The sequence below is a fragment of the Cariama cristata genome, unplaced genomic scaffold, assembly GCF_000690535.1.
Source record: "Cariama cristata isolate BGI_N322 unplaced genomic scaffold, ASM69053v1 scaffold7093, whole genome shotgun sequence".
NCBI lineage: Eukaryota > Metazoa > Chordata > Aves > Cariamiformes > Cariamidae > Cariama > Cariama cristata.
In genome coordinates, this window is record NW_009607721.1 from 15,776 (window position 1) to 38,659 (window position 22,884).

The 22,884-nt window shown below is 43.8% G+C and overlaps 1 protein-coding gene across 1 annotated transcript in view; it reads left to right on the plus strand.

The window, feature by feature from the left end:
• Positions 1-287: 287 nt before the first annotated feature.
• Positions 288-22,884, plus strand: part of LOC104159040 (peroxidasin homolog) — a 43,207-nt gene continuing 20,610 nt past the window's right edge. Inside the window, exons 1-5 of the mRNA XM_009696845.1 lie at positions 288-397; positions 10,857-10,928; positions 18,649-18,720; positions 18,974-19,045; positions 21,948-22,019. Of these exons, the coding sequence (XP_009695147.1) occupies positions 345-397; positions 10,857-10,928; positions 18,649-18,720; positions 18,974-19,045; positions 21,948-22,019 (341 nt within the window). The 5' untranslated portion in view covers positions 288-344. The remainder of the gene's footprint in view (positions 398-10,856; positions 10,929-18,648; positions 18,721-18,973; positions 19,046-21,947; positions 22,020-22,884) is intronic.

The following is a 22,884-nucleotide window of genomic DNA, read 5'->3' on the forward strand; positions in this document are numbered from 1 at the left end:
AAAAATTAGGAGTTTGTATTTCAGCGCCACAATTAAAGAGGGGTGGGAACAGTCTGATCTTCAATGATGTACATAATGGCAGAGAGGGTGGGCGGTTGGACTGTCAAACTGCCTTAATTTAATTGCAAACACATGCTGATGAGTCCCCTCCTCCTGGACCTCAGGGCTGGGAAACTTTTTTTTGTCAGCTCCCTGCAGTTCAGAATTGAGGCAAATACACTCCAGCAAACACCATGCTGATCAAATCTTCAGCTCTTCGAGGGTTTTTGTGTTTTCTCCTCTTGCCTAGTGTCTCCTGCTCCTGTCCTAGTCGCTGCCTGTGCTTCAGGACTACAGTAAGATGCATGCATCTGATGTTGGAAACCATCCCTGATATCCCACCCCAGACAAACATCCTGTGAGTAACCATTTCATTTTACTGCCTTTCTTACCTGCTTGGTCTTTAGAAGGAAGAAAGAAAAAGTCACAGCCAAAGGCATGCTTTTTTTCTTCCTTCATTTTTTCTGCAGAATTGTCTGCATCACAAACTGTTCCATGCTTTTAAAGCATAAACCAGAAACTGCTGCTTTTGGCATCAGTTAATTGTTAAAAGGACAATCAGGGGAACTGAAATTTTCATAAGAATAATGCCAGGGTGATCACTGGAAGACAGTTTTGGAGAATCAAAGGTCACAAATGTTAAACTGAGTTTGTAGAAAGGTACACAGTTTACATTTGAGAAGACTTTGTATATGGGTGTAGGGGAGAGAAAGGAAATACAGCAGTTCAGGCTTTTATGTCTACTGAAACAAACACCTTTCTAACACATACAACACCGTTTCTTTCCTAAACTTTAAGTACTGGTTTCCCAGTTTCTATTGCAACTATACAAACTTAACAAGACTTATTTGGAAAGCAACAATTGTGGTAACTCCCATATTCCTTGAGAAATAAAGTACCTGTTGGTGAGGGAGCTGCTGGCTGAGTCCATTCAAACAGAAAAGGTGGAGGAAAGGGGCATGTAATGCTTGGAGACTCCAAAACAGCTCTTACTGATACATCCAGAAAAGTGCTTCACTGTGAATCTAAACTAATCCTAAACTTAAAGGTGGCTTTACAGTGCAGTGGCATGTGACAAAATACTTCCCTTTCTGCTACTCTTAGCTGATCCCCTGGTTCAGAAGGCGGTTTTTGTAAATAGTAGGAAAGACTTGTCAAAACCTTATCTTTAGACTCCTCCTCCTTAAACTGCTGCTGACTATAAAACTTTTTCGACACTAGTTTGGGAAGCTTTTCCCTGTACCTATAGCAAACCAAATTTCGTTTCAGCCAGAACATCTATACCAGCATTTCTCCGGTGAACATCTCCCTAATATTGCTAATGCATTTTCTCTGCTGGCAGCCTAAGGAATATGATGTGGGCAGGATGCTGGCATTTTAATTGCTGCCATCCAGATCTGCTTTGGTGGATGGAAACCACAGAGGGTTCTAGCATTAGTGGCACACAGGAAAATGTCTACACTTGCTACAGCTGCCAAAGCTATGCTGTTGGGGAAACTGATTGCAGCTGGGCTACTTAGGAGTCACCCTGACATGGGCCAGGTCAGATTCTGGCCTTGCTCTCTCCCTAGGCTAGTGATGGAGTGGTTATTCTACAGCGTGAAACTGGTCAGTACTGTATGGCTTGTTGCAAACTGCCTGGGTAGCGGTTATCTGCTCTTAGAGCAACATGCAGAGTCTAACTCTCCAAATTGTCACCAATTTTTTTTCCTCTTTATTTGCCTGCATCTTGAAATATTAAAACATTTAAAATACCGTTACACTGTTTGATTTTAGCGAAATAACTTGTTTCTCCTTGTTTAAACATAGGTTTTTATTGGGGGAAAAGTTGGCTGAACTGTGATGTGTCTGAGCTCTCACTAAAACTTAATGTCTATTCTCTGTTTGAAATGAGACAACATTTAGTGTCGCACTGGATAGCCTGAGGGTGTTTCTGGTAGAGATCCTTTGAGTGCAGAGGAAGGGAAATTTACAGTGGTCACCAACTTTTTTTCAGTACTGGAACAGTGTATTTCTAAATGCTCTCTGGCAACAGCACACTGCATTCTCTGTGCTTCAGGGGCAAAACCTAACTCTGCTCTATAGCTTGTCCTTGCAGCTGTAGTAAAATTCCAGGTAGTATCTTGCTGTAATGTAGGTGGCATTGAGTTGTCTGTAAAACTCAATCTAGAACGATGACCAGATTTTCTAGTGCAGTGTATACAGTCACCCTAATTCCTTCTCCCCTACTCTAATGAGTTTGCCTGTACACTGCTTGTAAGTGGTCCATGTTTTGCCTGCTTAACCATTTGGAAAGCTGGTTTATTTAGTTTAACATAATAGCCACAACCTTGAATGGGAGACTGGGTTTTTAAACACTAAGTGGTATAGATGTGAGATATAAAAGTAGTAATATTCCAAAATGAGGTGACTGTCTTTATAGGTCAGTATTTTTTGAGGAGATTTATCTAGTTTATTCTGTTTTAATACTGTCTGCCTAATTATAAGCAAAACACATACTGCTGAGCAGAGATCCCATAGACATAAAGACATATGAGCCTGACAAGTGTTCTCTGTTGGCTGATCTTGTACCTTTGTATGGTGTGTGGCAAGTAAAAATTCTGACTTCCTGGCTATCTTGAAGATCTAATGTATGTAAATGCATTTACCAGCCGACATCCCATTGTATCTGTTATAAATAGCATTTGAATAATTGAACTTTTTTTAATTGTGAAAGATCAAAGAATGCTTCTTAACCAAACCCCTGACTACTCCAGCTTTTTGGTATGTTAATCTTTCTCCTGGGAGGACCTTTGTATCAGTGTGAACATTCAGAATTATAGCAAGAATAATCTTGATCATGGAGTTTTTCTGAGTAGAAAATGGGAGATTGTGATATTTTCCACACTTGCCCTTTAGTATGAATAGGACCGAGTCTGTGACTGCAGATGCAAACACTGGTCCCAGGCTCCAGCTCAGTTCCCTCACAGAACAGCTGCAGTTTCCAGATGGAGTTTGCTTTGAAGTTGGGAGTTTAGGACTTTCTGACCTCCGAGACTCCGTGCCACCCTCTCTCTAACAATCCTTGAAGAGTGGGGAAGTCTTCTAGCCGGCACACGCTGTGCTTCAACAAGCCCCATTGGCAGATGGCCCCCTCGGGGCTGTAGCCAGCTGGCCTAACTTAGAGCAGCCCATAACCTTCTCCAAGCGATGCTGGGATTGGCATGGAATCAGTTCCAGGATTGATGAGCTGTTACTGGCTCTTCTTTGGTTGCCATTTCCCTCCTCCCTTCCCAATCCCAGCTGGGTGCAGCTGAGGATCTGGCCCAATGTCTGGTTTTAGCAATAGACTATTTATCTTTGGTAATGAAGTCTGTTCCTTTTATCCTGGGCAGAGAATAGGATGGCAGGAATGACTACACATGGACAGATAAGTAAGCTATAAAAATTCATCATGTATAACTGCAAATGTATTTTGGCTGCTGTCTGTTCAACTGGAACATGATTATCCAGATGTGATCTGCTGGTTACCACTGGGATTCAAGCAGTTCTTTTAGCCAGCAGCCCAAAGAAGGGAACAGCTGTGAAACATACACGCAGAAAATTTCGATAGGTCTTTAACCTTCTAAGTCATTTGTTCTACACTGTGACATTTGAAACAATAAACTTTGAAACGTGTGGGCACGACTAGAAGAAATTCATGGAAAGAAGTTCCCCTCTGGCTGGCAGCTAATGGATTGCAGTCCAATTATCCGTGGGTTATTCTCCTTTCTGCATTATGCATAGCACATAATGAATGAGTACTTCTAGAGAAACATGGCTGAGGGCACAAGCAAAGACGGCGCAGTATCTGGGATCTGAACGCATCGCTGGCATGAACTGAAGGTGACCCAGTTGTTCACAGACCTGGTTGCTAATTGGGCAGTGTAAGCACGGCCAGCTTGACAAGTTTTGTTTCCCTTCATTGTCGTGCTGCTTGTTTGGTGGCCGCTTGGTTCCTTTCTTCCTCCTGCAGGTCATTACATTGCAGTAGGGAAGGCTGTAGTAGGACAGGGTGTAGCTCTCGCAGTCTATCTTAAGGAGCATAGTTTTGAGAAGGAATTTTACACATTTGTTGGGGAAAGGTTTACTGAGCAAATGAGTGCTTGGAAATGCTGCTCCCTTTGTGGTATCTGTCCTGTGCTCTGGGTTGAAGAATGGATTACTCATTTCCTCTGCGTGTGATAGTCTTATATGCAGCCATTAAATGCACACCCACACATTCTGGATGTGCCAGGTGTGATCTCTTTCTGACTTCTTTTGCTGTAGTATTTAATCCTCATTAGACCTTTTAGGGGTGACCAAAGTCTTCTGTATGTTCTGTTTATAGAAGTCCCTTCATCAGAAGGAAAATAGGGAGGGAAGGTATTTAAAACGTATTTTCCATCTAGAAACATTCCAGCATCTTTTGATGAAAGCATCCTAATTCTTGCGATTGTAGCTAGCTTAAGTGTTTGGAAATCCTGCCTTCACTGAACTTCACAGGGCTTCATCATCTGGTTCCCACTTGAGTATTTGCATTTTCATTGACCTCACCAAATCCTTCTCCCCATTAGGTATGCCAGGATTTTTTCCTGTGCTCTTTAAGGAGAAGTCAGTATCTTTTGGTGAAACAATGGGTGTGTATTCTGGATAAGGACTTAAATGGTCATGCTCTTAAAAAAGAAAAAAGCTAACACCTATGGTACACAAGACTCTATTAAAGAATGCCCCAGCAGTTCTTTTAAGCTAGCATGGTGCTACTGCTGCTTGGACTCCATAAAAAAGGTAAATATATTTTTACGCTTGGAACTTTTCTTTTACTCCCTCTGAATCAGGGTCAGAACACACTTCAGGAGGAGGGGAAGTTGAAAAAAGAAGAAAGCTAACACCTATGGTACACAAGACTCGATATTAAAGAATGCCCCAGCAGTTCTTTTAAGCTAGCATGGTGCTACTGCTGCTTGGACTCCATAAAAAAGGTAAATATATTTTTACGCTTGGAACTTTTCTTTTACTCCCTCTGAATCAGGGTCAGAACACACTTCAGGAGGAGGGGAAGTTGTCTTAATTTGATGCGGGCAATATCTTGAATAGGCGGTGCGAAGGAAATATGCATTAGGTTAAGAGAGTCCTGCTCTTGCAAACGTGAATGCCCAAGGATAGACTTAGCTGGTTTGATTAGGATCAGACCCTAATCTCCATACCCACAGCTAATACGTAATAGCTCAAGTTATCTAAGATTGATGAGTTCAACAGTTTTTTGTGTAATCTCCCTACTTGAATATGTGTCCAGGGCCAAAACTATGTGTTGGAGATATTCCTTGCTCCTGCCCTTACTGGCAGGAGCTAAAGGGATGCCACGTGGCAGTTGACGAAACTATTCCACCAGGGATGAAGCACCAGCAGACCCCTCCTGCCCTGGCACTGCCTTCAAGGCCGGGCTCTGAGGTCCAACATTTGACACCAGAGTACATGCACAGAAAAGGTGAGATCAAAATAGCTTGGTACGCTGGCTGCTGAATTTGCTAAATTACTATCTAGTCCTTGCCCCAGCTTACGCAGAGGGAGCCCTTTTGAAAATCTGATTCCTGTTCATGGGAGCTGAAATCTTAAAAAGCTGGTTTAAAAAACTGTGGTAATTTCTTAATTAAAATCTTGTGTGCCCATCCCTAAAACTTCAAAATGTAAGCAGTGTGGCAGTGCAACAGAGAACAGCAGCCTGTTCTACGGCATGAGGCTCTCTGCGTCTGCTCGCTCTTCAGTGTTTCAACCATGGTTGTATAATCTCGTTTACTAGTCTTTCCATGCTGAATGTATTTTCCTTCCTCTTCACTCTTTGAACAGTTGTATCTTGATGTCTTAAGCTGGTACACCCCAAAATAGCCAGGACTTGGAAAACCCCCCAGCCCTGAGCCTCCCTGTGGTCTCCTCATCTGTCTAGCAGAGATGGCAGCGCTCAGCTGCCCATGTAGGGATTTGGAGATGAAGGCTGTCATTTATTAAAGCCATTTGGGGACTCGTGTGTGAGAGGGACATTCCTGAGTTGGGGAGCCGATGACAGTGAGTCTGGAAAACTTCATTTCCATCTCAGCAGGGCTGTTTTCCCTTCCTGCCAGGACTGGAGCTGTTTGGCAGGACAGGGGAACCTGCAGAGCTGACTCCGATGTTCTGCAGATAAGTAAGAGAAACGATCGTGTTTCTGATAAATGTTCTGGCTGTTCTTATATATGGGAAACTTGACTTAAAAATTGTGTTTAGGATGTCTTTCGCATCCTCCCTTCCCCAGGAAACACTAGAAGGAACCTCAATGTCTTATCTCTGTTTGTAAACCCACCTTTACTCTCTGTGTCTTTGTTGGTAATGATTGGGTGGCTGCCACTTACTCAACCAGTTCTGGGTGAAATGGTCCAGAACTGTCAGCATCATTGCTGTGCACAATGTTTTGAACACAAAAGATGCTTCAGTGGAACAAACCCAGTCATTTCCATGGAACTGCACTAAAATACCTCTTGTAGCTAATGATCTGCTTAGTTAACATAGTAATACATGATTCTGTAAAAGCCTAAATAGATTAAACAGAAGTGGAAGTTTCTTGTAAAAGCCACTGATTGCTTTATATGCTAATCACTGATGATTATTTAACACAATGCTTTTGGGAACGATTGTTCTGATAGCGGCTGAGAGGATCAGAAAAATTCAAGTGTCATTCTGTAAAGACCTGTTTCCCCATCCATTTGCAAATTCTGGCATTCTTGCTAAGCCTCTGCAATGGGGTTAAGAGTTCTCAGATTCAGAAAAGATGAGTTATTTCAATAGCAGATCCTAGATTATCCACGTATTCCAGCCCGGTTTCTTGACAGAGCTATGGTGCTTTGGCACCAGGGTTTGGTGAGATTTTTCTGCCGAACCGGTCAAGCTGGCATTGTCCGGAGGGATCATCATTGCCTGATGCAGGACAGCTGCCATCCCAGGCCTCCAGCGTGCAGTGTGTGTATGAAGATAGAAGAGGATCTGGGATCCTTTAGCAGCAACTATCCCCTTTGTTCGTTGTGGAAAGGTATTTTGTAATCCCAGACTGCTGGCCTTGAAAATGTTGGGGAGAGTTAAATCACAAGGGTTTTGGTTTTTGTTTGTTTGTTTGGGTTTTTTTTTTTAAAACCCCCATTTTGCAAATTCCAAGGTGGAAAGAAGCAAGCGGGAGTGAGGGAGCCCAGCTGCTGGTGCACAGAGCAGCTGGAACGGGCTGGCATGGGTGAAGCTGTGTGGTGGGTCCCTGTTTAAAAGTACACTTGTTTGTGAAAAGAAACTTAAAGCTTCCAGAGTGAGTGCCCTGGGAATGGAGAGAAACAAGCATTTCTGTGTAAGAGGGGACAAGCCCTGTGGGGAATGTTCTCAGTCCAATATGTGCAAGTCAGGGATTTTTCAGTGTGATCCTACATGGCATTCGTTACCAGCTAAGCTTCAGGCTAAGGCAAGGTCTGGAGAAAGAACATGACGGATGAGCCAAAGTATTGGGGGTTTTTTAATGCATTGGTAAGGAGGAAGGTGTGAATTCCTCTGTGTCTCCAGGGACTTTCTTTGCTGCGTAGGGACATCAACACTAGTGTCTTTTTACTGCTGTCTTGGGTACAGGGAGCAGAACAGTCTAGTCCATCCTTCTGTTTCCAAGGCAGGATCCACTTATCTAAACCGTATGTGGTTAATGTCTGTCTCACCTGCAGTCCACTTGAGTGTTTTATTAGCCTTGCTATTTACGATCTTTTTTTAAAAATCTGAATCTGCAGTTTTAGTCAGTGACTATTTGCCCTTTTCTATTTGCAGCAATGTTCTGACATATTTAGCCATAGATACAATAACTAAGCTATTTCAGTTCTTTTCATTGTCATGTTTTCTGGACTTCAGATCATTCCCAATGCTTTCCTCTGGATTTTCTCCAGTTAATTCACATCATTTCTTGAAGTGCTCAGAGTAGACATGCACTGTTTCAGTTCACTTTTTTTGTCTATGGGGAAACCTCTTGCCTTTGTGTGATGAAGAGTGAGCTTTCCAAAGGGGTCCAGAGAATCATTTGAAGGTCTTATCTGGAACAGAAAACAGAATAAAAAATCAAGATATTTCATTAAAACAATAAGCTAAGTTTTATTAGCTCCTGGGGTTGGTGTAGGGGAAAAGTTCCTGCATGAAACTAGACCCCACTGCTCGCTCAGCGGCGGGAGCTATCGGGAGGTATCTCTCCATCCATGTGCTCCTCAGCAGCAGGAGCTTTACTGAGAGCTGGTCCAGCCAAGCAACAGCCGGGAGACCTCGGTTAGGGGCACAGGGACTCTGCAGCCCAGGTTTGCTTTATTGCTGCCACAGGTGAAGAAACCCACCGCGGAGGAGGTCAGACTTGCGTAGGGAGCTCGAGGCCAGGTGCACAGCACCGTTTCCAAGAAGTTGTTTTTGGCAAGCGAGTGATAGTGAAAACAACCCTGGGGGTGGAGGAGCTTTTGTTTTATTTTTATGGGTTTTCAGAGGTGTTTTCAGTCACCTGTGGTTCTGGGTTTTGCTTTTCGTTTCAGCTGTGGAAGCTGTGCGCTTATGTGTGAATGCTGGGGTGTGAAGGATTGCAATTGTCGTTATTCATTAAAATAGTCTGATTTCCCCCCCCGCCGCCCCAACCTGCAACCTGTGACCCAAAGTGGTATTTTACACTTCACTGCCTGCTTTCTGCTGCCTTCCATGAGCATCGACAGCTTCAGCCCTGACCCCTGTGTATTTCTTCCATTTCTTTGTTATGTTCCCTATTACCTGTAGCCAGCTGCCTGGACTAATTACACAGCTTTTTACAGCCCCCCCCGGCAGGCAGAGTTGGTGTCTGTGCTTTACAGTGTATAAATCAAGTTTGCATTTCTTCACCTTTTTTCATGGTCTAGTCTTTCCTCATTTGCTTTTAATGAGGCCATGGAGAATAGTCAGCGCGTTGTGCTATCACCTGTGCCAATGTTTAATTGTATTTGGCTTTATGGTGTCAGCTATTGCCTTGAAAAATCCGTACAGATATCCTCAAATTCACATCATCAGGGAAGAGGGGATATGTAACACCTTCCAACAAGAAGAGCAAGAAACATGCATTTGAAGCAATGCAAGTAAAGCCAAACGCACCAGAAAATGTCAAAAACAAATAACTGTTGTTAACTGCAGTTCCAAGGGTGACGCTTCGGGACTGCAGTTTGCAGCAGAGAAATGGTGCTTGTAAATTACAATTCCAACACTTTTTTTTGAAATACTGAAGCCGTGTTCCTTCCTGCCCTCTAACTCTTCTCTGTGTAATACTTACCACTAAGAAAGGGGAAAGCCTTCTCCCTACACTAGTCTTCTTGTTCCTTTGTTTGAAGTTGAAAAGTTACAAAAAGGAAAAAAAAGCAACAGAAGACAACTTGCACTGGCATATGTTCTGTTGTATTCAGTGATAACCAAGGGGTAACAAGGCAGAGATTCAATATTTCAGTGTAACAAGTTAAGTAAAAATGCTGTGCATTTTCAACCTAAAAAGTAAGAAAATCTGGTGGGAATTTTTTAACATAAAATAACTAGTTTTGCAAACTGTTAAGCTAAAGAAACATTACATCTTCAAATTAGCTTCACTTACTGTCTCTTCCTCTTCTGGAGTACTTGTTCAAAGATGTTTCAGCCCCCTTGGATACTCACTGTTGGTTTGAGTTTACAGCTACCTGCAATGAATGCATCTCTTTCTAATCTTAATTTTATAAAGGCCACGATTCTTATTGATGCCTATTCTAAAAATAAGTGTTGAACTGTAGCTATTTGTAGCATTCTAAACTCTGCCTCCAAATGCTCAGTAATTTACCACCAGAATGACAGGCAATTCAGCATGTTCATGTGTTTTTTCCTCTTAAAGCAAATGCCCTTAAAAGGCTACCTCAAACCGAGAAATAGCTGCGTATTCTCTAAATGTGATAGATCAAGCAGTGTAAGGGAAAAAAATCAACATCATTGTTGTGCTTTGGATAGAAACTAGGAGCAAAAAACATTTGTCAGTCTTTTGAGATTTGTTATAATATGCTGGACTGCGCAAGGTGCCAAATCAAGGCACATTCCCTGTAGAAGTGTTTTTCCTTGGTTAACCAGGTTAAACCACTTGGCTCTTATTTTATTATCTCATTAGCAATCAAAACCCCATGTTTTAGGGTTCCAAGTCGATGTAGTTACATGGACAGCCCTTGAAATTTGCCAGAATCCCCTGGACTCCACTAATTCTAATTGAAGCTGGCACAAATTTGAAATGCAGGCAGCGATAAGCTGTTCTGAGTCTTGGAGCATTGCAGAGCAGAATGTGAAATGCTTATTATATGAGGTTATTTGATCAGATTTAACCATTTTAGGGCAAAGATAATTTTGCTAGGGAGCTAAAAAATGGGTCCATGTGATGATGTGCATTCCTCTACAAATCCGTATGAAATGCAAGTGTAATTGCACGTGAACTTGGGGTGTTGAGCAGCAGACCTTGTCTGGTGTTCATGGAAATGATGACTTCAGTCCTTTGCAGTCTTTAGTTTTCTATGAAATTAAAATGAAGTTTGTAAATGTAGGCTTGTCCTGGCTGTTGACTGACTTTGCAGAGAAGAGTGACCCCAGCCATCGCCCCCAGTCCTTCTCCACTCCCTTCCCTGGTCTTTGTCTCCATTTCTGCAGTTCCTGTAGGCTTGGTATGATAGACTCTCCCGGCAGCCCTCCTCCCTTCCTCCCGTGGATGATGCTGATTGCTAATGGCTTGTTTATATCACGAGTGCAATGATTCTGTTTTCTGCTTTTAGAGATTTACGCTTCAACCACATCAAGGAGGTGCAACCTGGAGCCTTCAGAAGACTGAAAAACCTCAACACACTGTAAGTTCCACTCAGTGATCCTGCAGTGAGGATAGCCATTTATTACTGGTTTTAGTACTATCCCCTATAATGACCTTGGTCTTTTAGTTATTTCAGCCAAGCCATACATATCCCACTAAAGCTTTAAAATTCTCTCTGTTCTACCCTGGATCATGTTTCTTACTTTTTTTTTAATTAAATGTGCCATTTAATAACTTTCATTTTTCACAATTAGCCTGTTTTTTTAAAAAAAAATTTAAAATCCTGATGCATATGATTACTGACTGAGGATGTTTGAGCAGGTATGGCCTTAGAGTAGCCTGTAAAAACAGCTCTGGCCTGGGGTCAAGATAGAGGAGGGATTCATTAAAAACTCCTTCCTTTCCATGGCCGCCTCAAATGCATGAATCACATTAGGTGCTCTACATGAGTTTGGCTGAAGTGAGAGTGCATCCTTCCAAATGCCATCTTGTCCCCATGCCTTGCCCTAGAATAAATGCCTACACCTACCCTACTGCAGGTAGGAATGGCAGTAGAAAGCAGTTCCTTCAGTCTTGCATGCCAGCCAGAGCAGGAACGCTCACGTCAGTATGATATACTACTCTACTTACAAGTTTCTCGCTCTACTCAAAGGAAATAGCGGGAGCCTTTGCTGCTTCTTGCTGCTGTAAGGCTGAGCGTTTGAAGATAGATACGAGGACATCTGCACCATGTAGCCAAGAAGTTGAAAACAAACCAGCTCCCAAATGAGAAACAGAAGCTGTGTCGGCACAGCACTGTGCTGGATGTAATTGGCCTGTTGAGATGTTGAGACTCAGATCTGATTATTCGAGCTGTAACGTGGTGCTAACATTTCCAGGTCCAAGCTCGAATCTCTCTGTGAGGCAAACCAGCTAGCTTGGGAACCTGCACGACAGACATTCGTATTTCTTGGGTTTGTACATTCATGGTCCCAAATGGCAAGAGGAAGTCCAGGTTGTTTTTTTTCTGTCTGACCTTGAGAGAGCTGAAGTCCCTGATCCTGTAAAGATGGCAGTGCTGAAAGAAGGAAGACCTAGGCAATAAGGCATTCCGTCAATTTTAAGAAGTTGTAGGAAGAGTGGGAGTACAGCATGACTTTATCATAGAGCCCTGTTCAATAGCTATCTTTAGCAAATGCTGACTTTTAAAAGATTGTTCCACTGTGTGTGTGTGACTGACTGGCCAAACCATGACTGCAGGATGCCTCAAAGTACCCTGGTTGTGGCCCAGGCCCTGCCTGTAGGACAAGTGGTCAACTGGTAGACAGGTAGAAAACTTTATTGCCAATGATGCTGTTCATCCAGAGCACAAGAGCAGCCCGTGTTAGTCTCTGAAACTGCACCATGTGGTAGTTAATTACCAAAAATGATGGAGAGAAAGGATACTTTGGATGGATTTCTGTCATTTGCGATAGGGTCAGACAGGGTGATAACTGTGACTAAAATATCTAGAGAGAAACTAGAGTCTCAGTCTGTAGGGTTTTACCTTATCACAAAGCTCTGCTGAGGGATCTTGGTCTCCAGAGCTGCTCTTCCACCCCTGAAGCTCTCCTGAGTTGAAAAAACAAACCGTTCCAAATTATGTCATCCTTGTGTGATGCAGACAGATGTTTGGCAGGCAGCTCGGCAGGACCGCCAGGCTAGTTTCAGCCGAACCCTGGGGAAACTAAGGATGCTGGCAGGCCTTTGCTTGGCAAGATGCTCCACCCAACCTGCGGAGCTTTGTAAAAGATCCCAGTTCCTGCCCTGCCAGTGCCTCAGTCTGGGCTGGTCCCTGACATCTGCAAGACTTCTGTTTCTGTCTTTCTGACTCCTGTCACCACTCTGTTTAAAGCTAGATATGGATACGCAGCCTGGCTGAGGTGGAAAGACCTCTCCCTCACATACCTGTTTGTGCTCTATGAATTCGTCCAATTCTTTTTGCTTTGTGTCTCCACACCCTCCTGGACAGGGACCTCGAGGACAGCAAGTCCATGAACAGATACTAAAGGGAATAGGCAGGAATGTACCCCCTCGCATCCCTAATCTCATGATTATGGATGCCAGGGCAGTAAGAGGAATGTGTTTTGCACAGATGGTGGGCAGGCTCTCCTGCTTTCCCTAAATAGTGTCCTACGGCCATCGTCAGAGCTGGAATACTGGACTAGGTGAAACACTGCTCTAACAAAATACTGCATTTTTATATTTGAATTCTGAAAATCAACTGGTTTTGCAAATGAAGCCTTTCCATTTAGATAGTACTTCATATGCTTGGTTGTATTTCCTCGTCTCGCCTGCAAACTGGAAAAATCAGTTATTCTGACACTCGTAGTAGTTAATTCCCATGGATGAGGAGCTTGATAACTGAATGAGAGAATGTCAGACCTCGCACTCCTGAAACAAGTTTCTCTCCAGGAACTTTGGTTTGTCCAATTCCCACATCAAAACTGACAAGAGCTGAAGAATTTGCTGATCTTTCTTAGATGGTGAACTCGTGCCTGAGGACTCATATAGGTCTTCAGGTGATAAAGAGAATAAATCCTTTAAAATCCCTGAGAGACTTGCTGGGAAAATTTGGCCAGAATATCTGAAACAAGAGGTTTGGAGGACAGAGTAGCTCAGTTTCCATATGCAGAGCTCTGAGCTTGCAGCTCTCTGCCATGGGACTTAAATAAATATTCCTTAAGCAAATAAGTGCTTTTAAAAGAGTCTTTTCCTACCATGCTTTCGCCTGGCAGAGGAAGGGCAGCAGATTCTGGTGAAGCTTCTGTTCTGCATCTCCCTTTGGGCAGGATGGCTGTACTATATCCACGGCTGACAGTTTATAAACCACCCTGATAAGGAAACCTTTGTAGCCTGCACTGGATGCAGAGTGAAGGGCTGTGAGACTGAGAGGAAAGGAGCCTGCCAGGAATGTCCAGTGGGGCTTTTCAACAGTTCAAACCTTCCCCTGCCTCTGCTCTCTTCTTTTCTCTCCCTGGTGCAGAGATTTGATAAATTACAGGGTACTACTTTAAAATTAAAAACAGGAGCCCTGTTTGTCTCTGGAGGAGATACAGTCATTATATGTTTCTGGCTGGGGACTCCTGGTACAGCACCACAGGTAATAAACAATTATCCTAAATGCTGCACCCCTGGGAGCTTGCTTGTCGGCTGTCAGCAATGTTGTCTACGTTGGAGAAATCCTCATGGGCTAAAGACCTTAGAGTTGTAAGTTTTCCTCATCCCTTCCTATTGCCGCTTCTCAGTTCCCATGCAGATGTTGGTGTCAGGATCTCCTTTGTGTATTTTTAAACTCTTAATGTGTCCCATTGGTTAAAAAAAAAAAAGGGTAGCAGGGAGAGGGAAGGGAAAAAAGTCTTGTATGCCTTCCACAAAATACCCACAGCTCCTCGACAGCTGTTTTGCTTGAGTTTGCCAGTGCCAGCGGCATCGCTTAACCCAACATTAGCTCACAGCAGGTGCTGGACAGTGGAAGAGAGCAAACACGTTGCGAGCCCATAGTGAGGCATAGTGTCTCATTGCTTTCCAGTCTTTGCTCCTTTAGGTCATCTTTGGGTGGGGATGGATGACAACACCCCTGCATGACTGTCCCCTTCCATGTTCCCACAGAAGGTCAGCACCCTGCCACATTGACCCAACTTCTCGATTGCTGTATTTTCAAACCAAGGCCATCACAACCAAATGGTTGCTGCTACTTGAGTCTCTCCATCATCGTCTATAGAAATGTCCAGCCCTGGGACCCAAGCACTATTTCTTAATTTCTCCAGTATGTATTTTGTTCTGCCTACGTCATGGGCACCCTGGAGAATAGGGACTCTGTGGAGATCGCATCGTGGTATGCGCTTCTGCTTGTACCTTAGCCCTGTGAATGTTGTTGCTCACATCTTATTTCTCTTTCTGCTCAGGTGAGAGCAAAGGGCACTTCTGGTTTGCTCTGCAGCTCTCCTTTAGATCCTGCTTGTAGAGGGTTTCAGGGTGAATGACAGGAGTAAGGTGAAGGCTCTGTCTGGGACCCTCTGGTAGCTCTTGAGAGAACGTGTTCCTGCCAGCTGGGAGGGGATGTCGGAGCCTGCTTGGATCTCAGAATAAAAGTTTCTCCCTCAAATATGGGAAATGGCTATTCCAGATCATTCTGTCAACAAGGGAGAATACATGGCTGAACATTAAACTCACTTTTTCTCCCTTTTTAAATACATGTGATGATTTCTATTAACGGTAGGAGGAAAAAAAATAGCTGTTATGTCACAATGACTGCAGCATGTGGTTTGTCAAATGAAGAGAGGAAAGAGCGCATGGTTTGAATCTGAATTCTGTACTGTCACATCATTTAATACATTCTTCAAAACAGAAAACGACTCATTTAATGCAACTTAAGCCTGTGCTTGGCAACCTAGAGAGAGGGTGGGAAAGGAGAAGGGAGGGGCCGTCAGGACATAAAACCTAAAGGAAACTGAATGTAAAATGTTCTCTTGGTGAATCTGGGCCAGATCTTGTGGTGCTTGTATATCTCAAACCTCCCAGAAGGATTTTTCAGGAATTAAACCTGTGTGATTGAGTCCACCTACTCATTTGGAGCCCAATTCACCAGCTGGCACAAAGGGGAATGCCACATCATTTTGCTGTCTTTTGATAAGCTCCAGGAAACTTAATTCTCATACTTTCAATTTAGTTTTATGTACATCAATAATGATCTTTCCAGCTTCTGTCTGCCAGAGCATTTAGTCCCTGCAGATCTGGTTAGCAGTAGATCTTAACTTTCAGTTCTCTTTAATGTTAGCAGGAATTTGGGTGGTTTGCTATTGATTGCAGCTGGGATCAATATCCAGGTCATGCCAGGATTTTGCACACTTCTCTGCCTGGGTGAGTTGCACAGAAGTCAAGGAACTGACAGCTGTGCAGAAGCCATCTAAAGTCTTTCTAGGAGCCAGATGTGCTGTCTTGTCTATGGATTTCTCTGAAAGCAGCACTTTGGAATATATGGACTATGATGGACTTCATAAATTATCTCACTTTTGAGTTTTTTCCAGGATGTAACCTTCTATTACCATGGGGAATCCTGAGACAGGAAACAGAGATGGCTTCTTCCATACGCTTTTTAACCTTTAATCAGGCAATGAACAAATTTTTAAGTATCAGACGATGAGATAAGAGGCCTGTGTACTGCGTGCCATCTGAACTTCCAGCATTTGTCTTACTTGGCTTGGATCACTGATAACACCCCCTTGAACTGTCCTAAATAGCCAAGACAACAAAACGGACTAGATTAATGCTTTTAAATAGCACCAAAATGCAGTCGGACAACATGTTGCAATTTGAAATCTCCCCTGGACTTCAGTCCTGGTCAGAACTCATCGCATTAAAGATAAAGGGTCAACAAAGGAGTCCAGACCGTCGTGGTGCTCAGGCTGTTGATGTGACCCTGCCTCCAAGACCTGCTCTCTTGGGCATTGTCTCGTGTCCCCTGTGAAAACGAGTGACTGATGCCAGGTCCGTGGCAGGGGACAGTTGCTGCTGTCCATGGGAATGATGTTGGAGCTGGCACCCGTCTGTCAGCCCATCTAACATCCTCAGAAGTGGGGCCAAGGATCAGATAACAGAGAACACGCTGCCTTCGTCCTCCTCTGGCTGAAGATGAAAGCGTGCTGATCGAGGGCAGGGAAGGAAGTGTGCACGGTCGGTGCCTGTGTTGTCTTTGTCCGGTGGGTAAATAGACAAAACCCCTCTCCTGCACTGCTCTCAAACAGTTATTTCCAGTCCTTGGGTGTTCAGTCATCAAATAAACCTTTGGGTTGGTGCTCAGAGGCTGTATTTCCACTCAGCATATCTGGCTGTCAAGGCAGGATCATGTGTTCCAAGGACTTGACATCATTTTTGCATCCTTATGAGTGAAATCGGGTTGTTTAACCTCAGCCATGTGTATTGAGCCATTGCTTCCAGCTGTGCAGAAACTTTCCAGCAACTTTCTACCTTAACCTCTTCGGGCTGCTTGTCCACAGCCCTGGCAATGTGCAGTTTGGTAGTGGCACTCACATCCATGGTAGCAGAGTAGCTAATCAAGAGAGGGTAGTCAAGTCAAGGATACTGAGATTTTTCTCAAACCCTTACTGCTCCGAGTTACAAAGGTTTCTTTGCACTTGAGTTTCTCACGTACTTTTTGGACCCTTAATGTAGTACTCCACGGGAGAACAAGCTGGTGTGACTCAGGTGCCTGGCGGTAATTTGTGAAGCTGCCATAACACGTGTGTGTTTCTGAGATCTTTTATCTTTGCATCCCTGAGGCATTTGATTTTATCTTCATCTTCTTTTCCCACATGTTTTCTTCTATTTCTCCCTGTCTCTTTATCTTTTCTCTCCATCCTTTACCTCCACAAACTGTTCGTTCCAGGAAGGGACCTTTGCTTGTAGTGCCGGAGGCTGGCTGATGCATTGCCTACCCTATTTTCTCCAGCAAAGTGGGTCAGAAGATTGGGCTTTACTGCTGGGAAAGTGCTGAACTGTCTTCTAACCTGCTATCTGGTGACCTTGTTTCTGAGGAGGATAGCTATCACAAGAAGGAGCTTATAAAACAGAAAATGCACGTCCAATGCATGTGTTGCATTTGACCCAACATTGTAAGGTCTGGCTGCTTGCAGAGGGAATAGCAGGTTTTTTCTACAACACTTGAAAAACAAATCTTTGCAACATACGGTTGCAGCTCTCCTCTTCATCCACATCTCCATTTAGGAGTTTTAAAAATAAGCGTAGCTGGTGAAATCCTTGCTCTGAGCTATTTGGCTGCAAGCTCCACCAGCTCGGCGGCTGGAGTGAGGTTTGCCAGATCTGAACATCAGTGGGATACCACGGCAAAAGACCCACAGGAGGGCAGTTGGGCAGCCACGATGAATAGTTAAACGTCATATATTAAAGAGCTATTTATAAGTGATTTATTTCGTTTTCTCGGTGTTGGGCTTGGCAGTGGTTGCAGCAGGGGTTTTTGTAGCGTTCAGCTGCGTGGTTACTGCTGTTGCACACAGCGTGGTTATTACAAGATGGAGCTGTGTTTCTGCTCATTGGCACCAGCCATCATTTGCACGCACAGTCATGGCAACTGCACATACAAGTCAGAGATGGCTTGCCAGTGTGATGTTGTCCATAGGTTTTGTGTTAAAATCTGGCACAAGGCTCTCTAGATGGAAAGAGGCTGTGTCTGAACAGCCTCAGGAGTCAGATCTGTATTTATTTATTTGTCATTTGCACATATTTGTATACAAAGTGATTAGAACAAAGAGTTACCATTTTATAACTCCTGTAACTCCACTGTGAACTGGTATTTTAAGCTGTGTTTGTACTCTAAAAAGCTGGCTCTGCACGCCCCTGCTTGCACGTTGTTGAACACGACCATGCACCTTCAAAAATGCTTGCGGTTGTACAAGAGCGGCAGCAGTGATTTAATTTCTCCCTCCCTTCCACTTCCTTCTGCCTGTCTCCCTTCCACTCATCCCTTTCCTGGCCAAAATTGTAACTTTGGGGTGAAAACCACTGTGGCAAGAGGTAAAGTCTTTGAACACTGTACGTATTGGAAGCACTTGGCACCGCTGGGAGAGAAACCTTCTTGTTGACTTAGCTGGTGTGAGTATCCAAACTTTGAGAGTGAGTATCTTTCACTCTGGATTTTTGAGTGGGCATCCAGGAACAGAAATGCCACAAGTCTCACACATGCTGAATTCACCAGTTGTGTTTTTCTTTCTTGATTTGAACAGGCTGCTGAACAATAATCAGATAAAACAAATTGTGAGAAGATCCTTTGAAGATCTGGAGAACCTGAAATACCTGTGAGTTGGTAGCTCAGTAATTTCTTAACCTCTTTGAAATTTATCAACCCACTTCTAATGTTTGCTAGTCAAGGGCATATTTTCTGTGCTCAGAATTTGTGGATGTTAATGTCACAGCTATAAAACGTTGCCCTTGAATCCAGTCAGCAAGCTCTGCTTTGGGTTGTGGTTCATAGCTGTTTCCTGTGTCTTTTTAAAACACAACTGCTGATCAGTTAGCCTAATGCTTTTTTTCTTTCTCTCCTTTTGAAAGCTACCTTTATAAAAATGAAATTCAGAGCATCCAGCAACATGCCTTCAACGGGCTCCGTTCTCTGGAACAGCTGTAAGTACAAATGAGCCTTGTTTGTTGCTGAACGTGATGTGCAGAAGAGCTGATTTATTGGCTCCTCTAACCCAAGTGCTGTGTTTCCAGTAGTGGAGAGAACAAGACACTTAGCAAGGAGTAGGATGAGGCTTCTACTGTTGTATCAGCCAGCTTTGCAAGATTACACTGGTTTCATTTGAAAACAGCTGGTCCCAGTACTGGTTTTGGTTAGTTAATACTGAGGTCTCTTCCCACTGACGTCCCATATGTTTTCTCCTTACTCTAAACCTCTGGAGCATAGGAAGAACCCAGCTGTGCTTCTGATTCCTTTTACATCCAAGGACCTGACAATGGGAGGAGATAGGGGTCTGTAGGATGGCTTGAAGCAGAAGGCAGCTGGCCTGCTGTGTTTGTGTCTGCTGGGACTCCTGGAGCAGAGAGTAGGATCTGGCCCTTTGCTTGAATTGAGGGTATTGGTCGCGTTTCTCTCTTAGCCAAACCTTTGCTGAAAATAAATGGATGAAGTGCAAACTGAGAGCTGGGGCAGTGGGGTATTTGTGGCAGCTGCCAGGATGGTGGTGCTCCTCATGGGCTGTAAAACATCTGGAAATTGCAACGGGGGGGGGTGATGATGGATCCAAACAAACAAAGCAATGACCTTCCCTCCAAGCTGCGTGGCACTCTGGGATGAAAGGAGCCTTGCGTCTTTCCCTGGCAGCTGGAGCCCATCACCGTGGCACCTAGCAGTCCTTATTTGCTCACTTTCTGTGTCTGGCAAATCTGTGCCATTTATTCAGTCAAAGAAGTTTTGGGTTTTGACTCTTAGTGCCCCATACTCAAGGTGAGATGGCAGGACTGAGGTCTGACTCTTTTAAAGTGCCTTGCTAAACTGGGATTGGATTTTTCATGCCAGGGGTGGTGATATATTATGTACATGTGTGTAGATACATGTGTGCATGTGGAGAGAGTGTAAGTGTGGATATTTGAAGTATAGGAATTATTTGCATCATTGGAGAACAGGGACCAAAGATGAAACCATTCTAATTTATGGATTGTCCCCAAAGGCAGGGTTTATAGGGCCGGAATGTAACTAAGGATTTTGCTGTAAAAAGAATAGGCTCCAGCTTGTTCTCCAGGCTGACAGCAGAAGTGGATGGAGTATAATGGGAAGTTTCAGGCAACCTTAACAATAGGTGTGCTACCAGCCTTCTGTACAATATGGTTTTTCATCAGCCAGCTCAGCAAGGATGCCTGGGAGAAAACATAGGAAGCAGATACCAGCTCAGCTGTGCTTAGAGAGGAGATGATGCTGGCCGCCGTGATATTTTAACAATGAGCGTTCCAGACTTGATGTCACAAATAAAAGAAAAAAAAAAAAGAAAAAGAAAAAAAACCCAACAAAAAACCCAAAACCAAACCCACAAAACCAACAAACCACCCACTGCAAGTCCCATCTGTTTTCAATCTCGGGCAGGCGTGGTTCCAAAAGAATTAGCTTTGTTCAAATCCTACCCTGTTTTCCTGTACCCCACAAGCCAGCTTTTCAAGAAAAAGTATAACCCGATTGATAGACAGGATCAGATGCTTTCCTCAGGGTCCAAAGCAGTGACAGCAGACATCGGAGACTTATTAAAGCACTTAGGTCTCTCCCCACTACTGACTTCCACTGCGGAATCTGAGTCACCATCCCTCAGTTAGCACTCTGATAGTGGACCACTTATCATGAATCCTTCCATTACAAATCCAACAGCCATGTGATGACTTAGGCGATTATTTCTCAATGCAGTCACCTACAATAGCAGAATGAGTATTTGTAGATCCGTGATTAATCAGTGTCCTCTGTGAAATTTATGCCTGCGTAAAATAAGGGGGAAGAGTTTAGGCAACTTTGAAACCATACCGAAATGCATCTAAAGGTCAGGAACATGTCAGTTGTGCCGGTGAATGTCACAGCTAATGGGAACAGGGACTCTTGGCTGTCGTGGTGGGTTGCTCTGCAGACCCCAGGTTTTCTTTGCTGATGCCAAGGGGTGACCCGGGCCAGTACAGAAGGTCTCCCAGGCCTCTGGAATGGCAAGTCACACTTCAGATTTTGGGGTAAGCTGTATTAGCAAGAGCTGGGCTGTTCACATTAATGTGCCATTTAGATCCAAGTGTTCCAGCTGACGGCACCATCTCTCTCTTTGGAGTCTCTGCAGAAACAGAACAGCCCTGTTTCCAGATGTTTCTGCTCTTGCTGGGCAGATGCACTTTGCTGGGAGCCCCTGTTAGAATCACAGATAAATGCAGGCTGGAAGAGACCTTTGCATGTCTCCAGTTCCACCTTCGGCAACAAGCCGGGCCAATTTCAAAGTTTTATCAGGTTGTTTAGGGCCTTTTTTCACAGATTAATTCTTGGCAAACTCATGATCCCACTCAGAAATGTTGCAGATCCTAGGCTGGCAACAAGTGCCTTGTGGTAAGGCTGTTTCTTCCTCCCCGACATTCCAAGGATGTGTTGGGTAATGCCGAGGCACAAGGGGAAAGGCAGGGAAAATTCCCGTACAGTGCTCGGATGGGAGCAGCTGCTGCTGGCTCTCCAAGGGCAGCGGTTTCATCCTGACCCTTAACAGTGCAAACAGGCGACTCACAGTGATGGTGTTGGTCCGAGGCTTCAGGGAAGAGCGCATCTGTCCTCTGTTCTGTGTGTGTTTTAGTTTATTGGGAGAGAGAGAAAATAATTTACAGGATAGGGAAAAGCCAATGTTGACTACTATGTTTGCACGTGGAAAATGGAGACGCTAAATTGGATGCTGGCTTCTCAACACCTGCCCTGAGATGCGTGGTGACCAATTGGTGGGCATTGGTGGACTGATCTGGAAAGATCTGTTTTTTAAATTGCAATCTGTAAGCCTGCCCTTTGTGATTTTCTGTGTGACAGCTACCTGCATTTCAACAACCTGGAAAGTCTGGAGCCGGAGACTTTTAGTGACCTGCCTAAACTTGAAAGGCTGTAAGTAAGGACGGGACCTTTCTTGTGAGTAAGGGGGTGAGGAGAAGGGGAAAAAAACCTTCTTTTTGTGTAACAGTTTCGGTAGCATGAAGTGTGATCTTCAAAATGGAGGGAAATGCAAAAAGAAGCTTCCTTGAACAAGGAGATTTTACATACTTGCCAAGTGGAAGGGTTACTGAGAATATGAAGGGAATTTCCCATGTTGTGTTATGTTCATGTTTCCACTTAAGTAGGAGTAAATCTGCAGAAAGCCCTACAGTTGGCCAAGCCAACTGAAATTTTACTCTGACCCTAAGGTCAACATTAGTCACTATTGGGCAGTGTGTACAAAAAAAAAAAAAAATGGAGTGGAAAAGAAATAAAGTCAGAGAAAATCTAACAAGAAAAACATGTATCCTTCTTGAAAGCAGTTAGGAAATGCAGTCCTGTGTCTCCTGCTCCCCAGGGTTGCTTCTAGTAGTAATGTAGCCACTAGGACAAAAATTCCTGTGGTGGTTTCTACTCCATGGTGAAACCAACAGACCCTTCTATACTGCATAGAAATGTGCCTTATATCCATACATGCTAGGAAAATAAAATTGTGGGATCCTAACACCCTTAGGAAAACTCAGACCTGGATCAGTACACCATGGCTGACCTCAGTTGCTGTATTTGAGCCAAAAAAAATTCTGGATTTAAATTTTAGAGGAAGGTTTGTCCGCAGCCAGGCTGGGCAGCTGGGCTAAACTTGCGTGTACACGTGTGTATGCAGACATTTGCATGCAAGCTGTACGACTTTTGTATTTCTTTCTTGTTTCACCGTCTACTAAAATTGCTTCCTATCTTTTATCAATGGTCTCTTATGAGTTTTTGATGTAACCAACAT